The 12,990-nt window shown below is 43.3% G+C and overlaps 1 protein-coding gene across 1 annotated transcript in view; it reads right to left on the bottom strand.

Annotated features, from left to right (window-relative positions):
• Positions 1–588: 588 nt before the first annotated feature.
• LOC8043879 overlaps positions 589–12,990 on the bottom strand; it is a 390,627-nt gene continuing 378,225 nt past the window's right edge. Inside the window, exon 14 of the mRNA XM_042289248.1 lies at positions 589–671. Coding sequence (XP_042145182.1) covers positions 589–671 — 83 coding nt within the window. The remainder of the gene's footprint in view (positions 672–12,990) is intronic.

Here is a 12,990-nt window from a genome sequence, read left to right on the forward strand (position 1 = left end):
ACTATCTGTGTATCCGGTGGCCACGGATCGGTCCACAGGTTAGCAGGTATGCATATTAGAAAGGTGACCAAACATTGTTACATGCCCCTTGTTCTGCTATATATTGCAGAGTGAAGTTGCCAAGAAAAAGGGAGCTCCTCGGCTAATTGCAAGCAATAGCCTGCGGTTACCCATTTTATGACCTTGCCACACATTTTTTTATCAAGTTGACAGCTCATCATCAGAAGGTCTCTGTTGTAGATACAGTCTTTTGGGCATTGTGTCCAAGGTTGGCTTAAGGGTTAAATCTGTCTTCTTTTGGGGGACTGGATTTTGTGTGTTAAGTGACCAGCCGTTCGAAGAAAATGTTTCGATTGTTTTCATTGCCTGAAACGGCTAACAACTATGTACGAGGGCAGTTTCAAAATTTCAGAGCAAACAATGACCTAGATTTATATTGTAATTAGAGTTCTTGCTGGTTAAAGTGATTATATGTTGTGGGCACAGCTCTGGAACATTACGCATTACTTGGACAAATAGTGTCCTATTTCTCGGCTTTACATTGTCATGCTCTAGGCATATACGTTTAGTGTCCATATTGTCACAATTTCAAATGGCGTTTTCATACTCCCCATTCCTGCACTGATCACTGAACAAGCACATTTGAACTTTAATATGCATGTACATGGTAACTGAAAAAAGAAACAATTTGTTTTCTAGATCAATATTATCCCCCCAAAAAAATTATTTGGAGATAGAAACCGAATAACGTGTGCCGAATTCAACAGAACTGAAAACGCTAAACCCTATGTATATTGCATCGGACGCTGTAGGAATATTTAGGATCCATTTGAGAACTCGAAATGCCAAAAATATTAAAAGAATTACTATAGCACATTGAATTTCAATGCTGTGTGTCCTCACTTCCTACTCTTCTTACTGCTGTTATTTTTTTCATTTATCTCTGCATTTTTATTTAGGTGCTTACATTAATTTTTATGTCTGCTGTTGTAAGTCCTTTGGAATATTATCCTTTGTCCTTTGGAAGTCCTTTGGAAGTCCATATATATGATTTTATGTAATCCTGCTTTTTTGCACCATGCAGATTTGGTAAATTATACACAAAATGTGCGCATCTTAAAATTTTGAGCTTTGCAAAACCGGAACACACCTATCTTTGTCTTGCACTGCTGTAAGCTGCGGCAAACCATGACATTATTGCCATGGTGACCGTAGCTGACTTGACATGGCATTCGTAAAAAAGATAGCGTGGTAGTGGTAGCAGAGGAATGTGATAATGCACCTTTCACTACATTGTTGTGCTCAGTGCGCAACAGCTTAGGGCACGTAGAGTGGTAGGTCATATTGCGGAACCCAGGGAGACATTGTTCAATTTCTGTGTATTTTCATCTGAATGAGCATCATACTGGCATTTGTTTGTGTATCTACTATGTGAGCATGTTCTCAATCCTATGTTAGCAGTCTTACTGTGCTCACCAAATCACCCATCTACTGCAGAGAACTTATCTGGCCCTTTTGAGGGCTGACTAACTTCATGTTGTCCAAACATCTGCGCAACACAACTTTTTGGGTGGAATGCTTGGCACTTTGTCTCACTTATACAATAACATAATTACAAAAGAAAATACAGAATTTGGAAATGTGTGCCATGGTATTTGTTAATATAATGTTTTTTTTTACATTTCTTTAGGACCCAGACGCACTTCAAGCGTACCCAGCAGTGAGCTATGAGGAGAACGTCTATGAGTCGTCATCGTTCGTTGTGACCGTGGATGGACTTCATGTTAAGGAAGACTCGCTGCTGGGTGCAATTACAACCATGACTGCCATGTATTGGGTGTTCAATATGGAATTTAGTCCGAGAGCCTCCAAGACAATGCAGTTAATGTCACATGTGTTTGGGGTTAATTCTGGCATCCCAGCTAGCCCTTTGGTGCGGGTGGCCATAGGTATTTTTTGTGGTTAGGTTATCCCACCGGCAGCTGTACACCTTGTAAAGGTTTCTTTTTATGAATTTCAGGCCAAATATTAATGAGAAAACTTTGCTCCACAGAGCAAAGAGGTTGATCTCATTTTTCTATCTAAAACAATTAAGGTGGGAGGCTGGTCTTTAACTTTTCGTTTTTTATTTTTCATTTATCGGGCTGAAATTTAGTATACTTATGTATTTCTGAGTGGTGATTTCAAATAAACAATTAGTTTTCAGATAGCTCCACTAGATTTTGAGTTATTAATAAATTTATCATTTTAACTAGGCCCTCCTTACGGGCCGTTACCATAAAATTGTCAGAATATATCAGAAATATCTATAGAATTGCATTGACCAAGACATGTTTTGTGCGGTGATGCTATTTTAAGCCTGATTTAATAACGTTACATTGGTAAAAAACATTTGCAATCAAGTTGCACAAAACGGGAGGCTCTATCTTTTTGAGACTAATTAATTAAAATTATTGTATGAGCTATAAAGCAACAAAAATAGCACCACCGCACAAAACATCACTTGGTTATTTCAATTCTATAAATATGACTGATATATTCTGAAGAATTTTACGGTAACGGCCCTTAAGCAGGACCTAATTAAAATGACGAATTTATTGATAACTCAGGATCTACTAAAGCTACCTGAAAACTAATTGCATATTTGAAATCACCACTCAGAAATACATCAGTATACTAAATTTTAGCACGATAAATGAAAAATAAAAAACATGAAGTTAAAAACCAGCCTTCCCCCTTAATAATGTTTGGAATAAAAAAGTGTTCAGCGTTTTGATCAATTTGCTTTTTAATTAACAAAGCTACAAGCATAAATCAATTAAGAAACTTGGGCATCACCTTAAATTACTAAATCTTTGTACTTCAAAAAGATGCAACATGCATGCCATATTTTACAGTATCCTGAAGAAAATGTGCTCTATGAAAGCACCTTAAATTTAAGCTTTAATGATACTTTTTTGAGGACGTTGTAAGAATGCTATGCACCCATATCTTTGTAAAGTGAGGCAGTTTAGTGGTATTGCATTATACGTAACGAGTTCTTAATTTTTATTTAATTATGCTCTTATTTTTTTTATTTAAAAAGTTAATTCTTTGTAAATAATTAACTACCTTTATATTCCCTAGGCTATTCATTTTCCTACGTTTGGCCTTAAGACATCAGCCTTTTCTGTCGGTGCATAGTTCTGGGGGGAACAATTTGGCCTGCACTTTCTGAAGCACCCTGTAGTTTTATACTTTATCTTGTTTCCAGAATTTCCATTTCACCATTTTTATTTTTTATTTACTTATATCATTGTCTCCTGATGTTCCAGAATAAGTCATGTTTTATGTTTTTTCACCCCATATGTGTAATGTTTTTTGTTAAGAATTTAAACTTGCAAAGGGTCTGAACTAGTGCTGTGCATAGTACCACACTGTGATAGACTTCAGGCTCACTGTACTAATTTTGTAATTTATGTTTTCAACTGCAGTTCTTGACTTTGCGTCATGCATAAGGCATGTGGAATTCCATCTTCCTAATTTGTTTTTTATCAAAGTCAGATTACATCATGTTTTATGTGTTTTACATCAGATGTTTATTGTTTTTGTTTACAATTAGAGCTTACCTATGGTCTAATCTATAGTCATTGACCGGTTAAGAACCCAGTACAAGCCCCCCCCCCCCCCTCCCTAAAGCCGTCTAGTCTTATCCCCTCAGCACAGCAATTTCTGGAGATGGTTCGAGGAGGGACTCACCTCCTCTCCAGCTTTTGCTCAAGTGGTGTAGAGATTTGCAGGGCAGCTTGTCCTGGGTTCTCAACCTGTCCCTGACTATAGTGCCGTGCCTGCAGTGCACCCTGTGATAGAACTCCAGCCTACTGCCACTTTCTTTGTCTTTTGTTTACTTGTTTTACCTGTTGGATGTGTTCATAATTTTCATCTTCACAGTTAGCTTTTGCTTTTTTTATTTTCTTATATCAGTGTCTCTTAATGCCCCAGACTAAGTCATGTTTTATGTTTTTTCACCCCATATGTGCAGTGTTTTTTGTTTAGATTTCAAACTTGAACGGGCTGAATTAACTGGTGCATGCTGTGATACAACTGAAGCTCACTGTGCTACTTACATTGTATTTTCTTACATGTTTTTTAACAGCAGGTCTCAAATAAAGGTGTGATTGACTTGAGCTGCAAACTGAAAAACCATCGAGGCAACAGGAGTGCATCTTCAAGCGTACAGCTTGTCCTAGGGGACAAAAAGCAAGGGCTCAAATATTTGTCCCTATGGAACAAATGTAATGGATTAACATTTACTCCTTTGGGATTAATATTTAGTCCTGTGGGACTGAATGTGTGGGATTAACATTTAGTCCTAGGGGTCTAAGGGGTGGGTACACGTGTTAGTCCTAGAGGACTAAATGGAAGGGCACTACTGCTAGTCCCAGGGGTCTAAATGCAAGAGCGCAACAGTTAGTACTAGGGGTCTAAGTGGTGGGTGCATGTGTTAGTCCTAAGGGACTAAATGGAAGGGCGCTACTTTAGTCCCAGGGGTCTAAATGCAAGAGTGCAACAGTTAGTCCTAGGGGGACCAACTGTGAGAGACTATCCGTACGGGTGCAACAGTTGCTCCCACCCCCGTTAGTCCCCCAGGGGACTAATGGTAGTGTCAGCGCAGTTACTCCCCGAAGGGACTAAATCACGCTCCCTTTTTTCTTAGAGTGTACTATGTAGAGCGAAAATAAGCAGTTGCCTGCTTGAAATCACACTTGTGTGAAGAAATTACTTGCGATTGTCGTTTACTGGTGCGCACGCCACGATAAAGTGAAGGCGTAACTTAAGCCGACGCGAGAGGCCAGTGGACGAAATGCAATAGGGGCCGCCATTTAAAAAAAAAACAATAAAAACAAAACATAAGAAGTACTTAGGTACCCCATCCGTGGTGAGGGGGCGTTTTTACGGGCTTAAATAATTTTTTGAAGAACTTTCGTTCCTTTTAAATTATTTAGTTTTCAATATAATTTATATTGTGTGAATAATATACAATGAGTTAAGTTCTACAATGTACGTTTATTCACACAGGGCCCTCGATCACGTGGTTTGCGATTTCCACAGGCTTATTCTAAATTGTGCAAACTGTATAGGATAAACTGTGGGCGGCAGAGCTCGTTCGGGCGAGCTCCGGAGCGACTGTACGGCAGGGCGCGGGGCTCTTACTTCACAAGTGTGGGCGCTGGGCCGTCGCCCGGCGAAATGTGGCCGTACATGCCACTACGCCGCAGACGAACTAAGGAAGCGGAAGTGCTTAGGTGTCATCGGACTTTTTATTAAAATCATAACCGGCGCGCGCTTTTTTTCCCCAGCTATTATGGTCGCTGCATGGTTTCTTTTTCGTTCCCACCAAACACATTAAATAGACAAAGTAAGCAAAACCAATAGTTCGTCGACAAATCTGAAATACATGTCGTCTGCTTTTCACTAGACCGGACGGCTGCTGATCTGCCGTCATGCAGCCGACTTGGGAAGGCACCCAAAGCGGCTGGGGACCCTGCAACCCCCTGTTGTTCCGTCAGATATAGGGTGCGCGATTAGCAAACAAACACCGTCGAAAAAAAATTATGTTTTTTCTTTTGAGGTTTGTGTACCCACCACCTTTTGCTTACGTTTCGTTATGTTACGGGAGCTTACGTCTGCATACGTCGAGAGTCGCTAGGACATAATTACGTTGTATGAAACCTGACAACAAATTTCAATAAATAGCTTGGCAGGCTAAATTCTAGGCAGGGATGTTGCGGCGACTTATAACGTTACGTAAGAAAACTTTCCTGTGTGAGTGGCCTTTTACTCAGGAAAGTTCGTTCTTTGAAATCTTGATACGATGCTTCCACCACCTTTAGGCACTTTTGGGGTAAATAGTAGCACAATACGTTTCCGAGTCGATTTATGCGATAAAATTAAAAACTTCACCTTGATTCGGGGGAACGAAATAGAGATGTTTATATATATATATATATATAAATCACGCCCTCACCTATATCGATGGGGGGGGGGGGGGGGGTTTATTTCACGTCATACGTAACGATGGTCCGGGTTATACTTTTAATATATATGTAAAAAATATATGTCTATGTTTTTGGGAGAAGCATTCAACTATATGTAAACATTGAAGCCGATTTTGTTCCTGAGATTAAACATTTGGAAGCTCGTGGCGCGACGATCTGAAAGATTTCACTATGGTACTTTGCACAGCCGTCAATATTACACCGAGTCTTGTACGAGGTAAAAAAGGAAATTCTATTCATTTTAAGAAAGATTTAGATGTACGCGGAACATTCAAAATCACAATAAAATATTTCTATGCAGAAAAGCTACGAAACGCGTCAAGTACACATTTCAGAAATTATTCACGAACAAACAACATTATATAAGACTGCGAAATATGTAAGTATTAACATTTCTAAATGAATTTTAAAAATATACTCGTATCCATTATTTTAATTGTGTTATTGATGCAAAAACTCAGGTGATTTCTTTAAATGCGGCAAAATTGCCCGTCAGTATTTAAAGATATCCATCTTTTATATTTTAACTCTCCTTAACTGTTTGTTCTGTCTTCAACCAACTTGTGATGGCAAAACATTGAGTAACATATAACCTCCCAAAGAGAAAAAACGACAACAAGCTTTCACTAACATTGAGCGAGCTTGTCTTCGTTATAGGTGCATTGCCGCACGACGTCGGCTCCAAGGAGACGTTTTCTAGAACCGACAAAGGCTGCTCTATCGAAGGGTGCACAAAGTGATGCTCTCCCTCTCTTACCTTCATATTTCTGTTCCCTTGCGTTGCCTCCTAAACGCCCCTCTTCCCTGGGCCTTCTGGTCACGAAAGATTGTCGGCAGACGCCACTACTGCTGACAACTGAAAGCTGTATGCACCACCCTTGACCGTGAATTCTAAATCCCGGGCACGAGGGAGATCTGTCAGCGTGAAAGCAATGCGAGGGAAGTAGTATCGGGAAAGTCGGTATCTTCGTGTTCAACATTTTGTGATGGAAAGCTAACCAGCTTACTATTTCTACTTATCGATGCGTACAGTAAAACGTCACGCAGATAGAAGTTGATAAATGCGGCAAAATTCACGTCATGAGCTTCAATAAAACCCCGAGAGGGGGTGCAGCCAGGGGGACGTGCGTTCGTTATTCAGCCCACCCGTGTTGTTCATGAGGGCTCTAGCTTCTCTATTTTTTGTACTTCACACCGCATAAACGTCTCATAATAGCGGGCACTCACTCAATTACAGATACAGAAACATACACACAGCGCTGAACTCACACTTTTTGTATTTTGTCTTCGTTTTCTTCTACTTAGTGTTAAAACAAAATCTGGAAATTGTTTAGTCCTCAATTTTTTTCTTTCCACCTATTAAACAAATTCGTAAGATAGTGCGGAATTATCATCTTAAGGTGAGGTAATCCAATTCTTTTCCATAGAAGGTGAGAGCTGGAAACCTCAGCTCACGCACTCATCGTCAAGCTTCAAGTATTTCACTTCTTAACTGGTTGTTGCTTCGGTCTCGCACGGTGCAACTACGTAGTTGTGCCGCACACCCGCAATCCCGGCAGTGGAGACCTAAATCTCCTGAGTTGGCGGCTCTGGTAACGTTATTGTGGAGTTCGCCAAGCCGATCGTTCAGGAATCGTCCACTCTGGCCGATATAACGTTTGCCACAGGAGAGATGAATGAAGTAAACGACCTCTTGGGTGCACTGCACAAAACTGGTTTTGGGCTTCTTTGTGCAGCTCTCTGATCGGTTCGAAGAAGCGTTCACTTTCTTGCACAAGCTGGTGAGCCTTTTCGGACCTGAGAATACCACCTCAACATTGACTTTTTTCGCTACTTTTTTCAGTCCATGGGAGAAGTTGTGAATATAAGGCACAAGAATGGGCCTCGATTACCTGTCTCTTGGTTTAGTGACCTCTCGTCTTTCTATATGTTTGAGAAGGTTCTTTGCAATCGACGTTAATAAGACACTGGGGTATCCTGCTGCTGCTAAGCTAGAGATTTGCGCATCGAAGCTTGTTTTAATCAAATGTCCACATTATTTGTCAAGAAAGCTGGTGAGACATAAATTCACAATGCCTCTTTTGACCAGTTTTGAGTGAGCATAGTTGAAGTGAAATAGCGTTTTTTTCCCCTTGGCTCATATGACCACCATACGTGATCTATCAATAAAAGTAGTTTAAATCCAGGAATCTTCAGGACTTCTTGTGTGAAAGCTCGTGGATACGCTCGAACGGATATATGCTGCCTTAGAATTCGGATAGAACGTTGGCCAACGTCGTTGGGAACTTGCAAGTCTCCACTGCTAGGAAGATCAAATATTCATCCACGTGTCGAAATATTTTCACTATGCTTGAAGTGTCTAAGTTTCTACGCAAGAATCTATCGTGGTAGGAAAGATAAAGGTAGCTGACTATCGGGGCAATACACAACCCCATGCATACGCCCTCTTTTCGCAAGTATGTTTTTCCTTCCCAGGTGGCAAAGGATGATTGCAGATACAGGGGAATTAAATCGATTAACTTGTCTTGGGCAATTTTCCCAGAGTTCTGGAGGGCGATGGTACCAAAGCAGTCTATGCTCTCTTCAATGTACTGTAAAAGACGGTCTTGTGGCAGCGAGTAGTAGAGTTCTTTGATGTCGCTTGGAAACACGTTCAGATTTTTGTCACCATACTCTATTAAGAAACTTGTTACTTCGTTTGAGCTCCTAATTAAATAAGGATCGTAAATCGTGAAAAGGTTTAGCCTTTCTGGGAGAAATAATGCGACCGACTTCTGCCGGATTCCTTTTTCCGAAACAATAACTCTGAGTGGGCAATCAGGTTTATGTGTTTGACACTTTATGTAGGAGCAAAGTGTTTTTAATTCCAGCGACTGACACAGTTTTCTAGCTTCACTCTAGATTTTACTTAAAGGGATGTCGTTACGGCATTGGAAAACAAACTTAATGGCTGAAAGGTCTTTTGTTCCAAACATGTCGAGGTACATGAGCACAAAGCCCCCAGCTTTATCCACTGGCATCAGAGACAAGCAGTGCTCTTTAAGGTAGGTCTCCACTTTCTTGGTTGATAAGGGCGAAGCCGGTAATTTTTGTCGAAAAAGTATATCAACTCCTTCAGAGTTGACGCGATCAGATTCAGCTTCTGGAGCTCGGTGGGACACTTGTCTGACCGTCGACAAGCTGGTGCCGACGTTTTTGGTTGTACAGCGAACTTAGGACCAAGGCTGAGGACGCGCTGCACGATCTGTGGCAGGTGCATGTCTCCGATAGTATGCACAAGGTTACCCTGTGCCCACACTTTTTCTGGTGTTAAATTACCGAGATGCCTTAAGGTGAGATGCCATAAGTGTTCTGTCAATCTATATATTTGGTACGAGTAATCACGCCACGAGCGTTCACTGAAGAAAAGACTGCACAGGTAGACGTAAAAGCTCGTCCTGTAACGCCTGGTTTGTCTGTGGCATTCAGACTGAAGGATCTTGCATATTCTACTGCCGTGACCGGCGGAAGGGGCGAAGCCACCAAAAAGGGGTTTGACTTCAGGCGGAACCATTTTTACTCGAATGCAGTATCCGAAGGTACTCGCTTGGCAGACGCAAATGGCGATCCAAATGACCAGGAAGCTTGGGTTCAAGAGAGGATACGAACTAGTGCCCGGTGTACTAGAAATAAAGCTTGTTAACACCGCAGCTTGGGCTTCTCGTTTTAAACAGCCACGACATGGTGTCGGGAAGTGTAGTCAGGACAGCGACACACGCTAGAGAGGTAAGCGACAAGCGACGGCCTCAGCGAGAGAAAAAAGGTGTGGCCAAAGAGAGACGAGACATGGCTAAGTTCGCCCGGGGTGTCGGGGATGACAACGGCCAAACAAGAGGAACTTCGCTTTCGAGCCATCGCCGTGAAGCCGGCGGGGTTGCCGCGCCTGCGCAGTGGGGTCACGTGACGTCACCGCCGGAGCGCCGTGCGCAAAAGGAAGACGTGACGCGCTGCCTCCGGCGCGTCAGTTGCGCTTCGGACTTCATCGGTTCTCGTTGTGTGCTTCGTAAGATGGACTGTGAGGCGACCGCGTCAACATCTACGGCCTCGACATCGGCAGCACCGTCTACATCTACAGCGGCACACCGAATACAGTACCGGCAGAGACAACTTAAGTACGTGTAGAAACATTACTCGAAAACATTTCACCCGCAGGACTATAATGCTTTCGCATTGCTACACGTAAGCAATCATAAGCGTCTTCGGCGTCTCTTTTTGTTCTTTTTCCCGTAGTAAGGTCTAGGAGCCCGTTCAGAAAATCGTACAAGGACTCTTTGTTTGCATTTGGACAGCTCATCCTGCTCGTAGCTTGTTTTCTGCCTTGTTGCATTCCGTATCCTCAGGACAAAAATAATCGGGTTATAAAAGTTTTCGCCGTAACAAAATGAACTTATATATATATTTTTTTTTTTCGTTCTTTCACTGGTATTTCGTGTCTGCATCTTTTGTCCTGGCTTGTTTCCCGTTCATTGTTCGGGCGTTTCCGATTCACTTTAGCAATTGGGTTCAAAATTGCGCTGTAGTGTGCCGAGTACTATTTCTGTAAAATATTCCCGCGCAAATGTTTTTATAAGATCGAAAAATGTATTTGAGATATTGAGTACAAGATACTGAAAAATGTAATTAAGATAGCGTAACAAATACTCTCGATCAAATACAATATTTCGATAACTAGAAAAAGTTGATTAAAATACAGTGTCTCGAGTAGAGCATCTGAGATAGGCCCAAATCAGACAAAATATCCCGACGCAAATCGACATTTTATTTTGCTCCTGTGGATCTGCTTGCAGTTTAGGGGAGGATGGTTTTTTTTTTATTTATTTATTTTTATTTCCCGAGTGAGTGCCTGCATCTACTAGTACTTGCGTTGAAGGAGGATGATCGTTATGGGGAAAAGAACACGACCGAATCGATTGGTGCTGGGGCTCCGACTGCCCGCACGTTTTTAATTTGCGCGTGACCCGCGTCACGGAGCTCGTGACCCGAGCTCCGTGCTGCGGCCATTGTTGCGGGCTCCTACAGGGCTCCCCCCCTGGTAGCATGGATCGTAGGAGAAGAAAAACTAATAGATCCCATGCTGGCAAAAAGAAAAAAAGGAAGAAAAATAATGAGTAGATTCGGTTCTGACATTAAAGTACAAGAAAAGCTATATGGAGCTATGTGGCCCATGAGACGCGCTTTCTTGTGGGAGGGGTCTTGTTGGCTCGCAGAGACAGTAGGTGTTCTGTGGATGGAGACTGGTCCTTAAATTCTTGAAATGCAGGCTTGAGTCTGTCCATCGCTATGGTTTCTGTATGTCCGTTGGCGTCTAGAGTCGGTTTTCTCGGTGCGTTTGAGCACCTTGAAAGGTCCATCATAGGGCGGAGTCAGACTTTTCTTGCTGCCTTCTTTGCGAATGAAAACATGTGTGCATGTTTGGATCTCCTGGCTGACGAAAACTTTCTGAGAATCAGGATATCGAGGTAGTGTCGGTTGAAGCTCTCGGATGAGCTCTCGCAGGTTGTCCAAGTACGTTTGGGATGGGACAGTTTGGGAATTTTTGTTGCTGTTGAAAAATTCACCAGGAAGTCTAAGTGTCGAGCCATAGACGAGTTCCGCTGCGGTGCATCCGAGGTCTAGTTTGAGCGCGGATTGAACGCCGAGGAGGACGAATGGTAGGTGATCGACCCAGTTGAGTCGCCCGTCTCGTGCCGTAATTGCTGCCTTGACTTGTCGGTGCAGTCTTTCTACCATGCCGTTAGCCGAGGGGTGGTAGGCGGTAGTACGCACATGGTGAACTCCTAGGAGCTGGGCTAGAGCGGCAAAAAGCGAGCACTGGAACTGCCGTCCCCGGTCCGTAGTGACGGTGGATGGACAGCCAAAGCGGGCGATCCAAACCTCAACAAACGTCCTGGCGACAGTCTCGGCAGTGATGTCGGGTAGAGGTATAGCTTCGGGCCACCTGGTATAGCGGTCAACGCAAGTCAAGATGTAAGTAAATCCCCGGCATGGAGGCAGTGGACCCACAATGTCAAGATGCACATGATCGAACCGTGCAGAAGGAGAGCGGAACGGTACCAAGGGAGTAACCGTGTGCCGGCTCACCTTAGAGCGCTGACATTGCAGACATGTTCGTGCCCAGCCACGTACATCCGCGTTGATGGTAGGCCAGATGTAGCGAGCTGTTATCAGGCGCTCTGTGGCTCGGATGCCTGGGTGACTGATGTTGTGGAGGTGGTCGAAAACTTTCCAACGAAGAGCTAGCGGAACAAGAGGTCGAGGACTGGTGGTAGACATGTCGCAGAGGATGGTACCGTTAGAATGAGGGAGAGGAACTTCCCTGAGTACCAAGGACTTCACCATGTCAGGATGGGCAAGCAACTCCGGATCATCTCGTTGTGCGGCAGCAATGCTCTCAAAATCGACAGCTCCACGACTTGCCGAGACAGCGTCGACACGGGAGAGCGCGTCCGCCGCTGAGTTGTCTTTGCCTTTTACGTGGCGGAGATCAACCATGAACTCAGAAATGAAAGCAAGTTGTCGTATCTCTCGGGAGCAGTAGGCGGTGTGGTTGCCATGGAAAGCATACGTTAGAGGCTTATGGCCCGTCAGGATGTGAAACTCGTAACCCTCAAGGATATACCTGAAATGTTTGACAGCCCGGTACACTGCAAGAAGTTCACGTCCGAACGTGCTGTAACGTGTTTCGGCGGGCTTCAGTTTCTGGGAAAAAAATACAAGTGTTCGCCACTCGCCGTCAAGCATCTGTTGCAGGACAGCGCCGGCAGCAGTGCTGGAGTCGTCAGTCATGAGACGGGTGGGGGCTCCAGGTTGTGGATAGAAAAGCAGGGCTGCATTGGCCAAGGCTTCTTTAACGCTGGAAAAAGCAGACGCAGCTTCTGCGTTCCATGGAACTGCTGATGATGGCCCTTTCTTG

Source organism: Ixodes scapularis, unplaced genomic scaffold (assembly GCF_016920785.2).
Source record: "Ixodes scapularis isolate PalLabHiFi unplaced genomic scaffold, ASM1692078v2 PGA_scaffold12__126_contigs__length_90152505, whole genome shotgun sequence".
Taxonomy (NCBI): Eukaryota; Metazoa; Arthropoda; class Arachnida; order Ixodida; family Ixodidae; genus Ixodes; species Ixodes scapularis.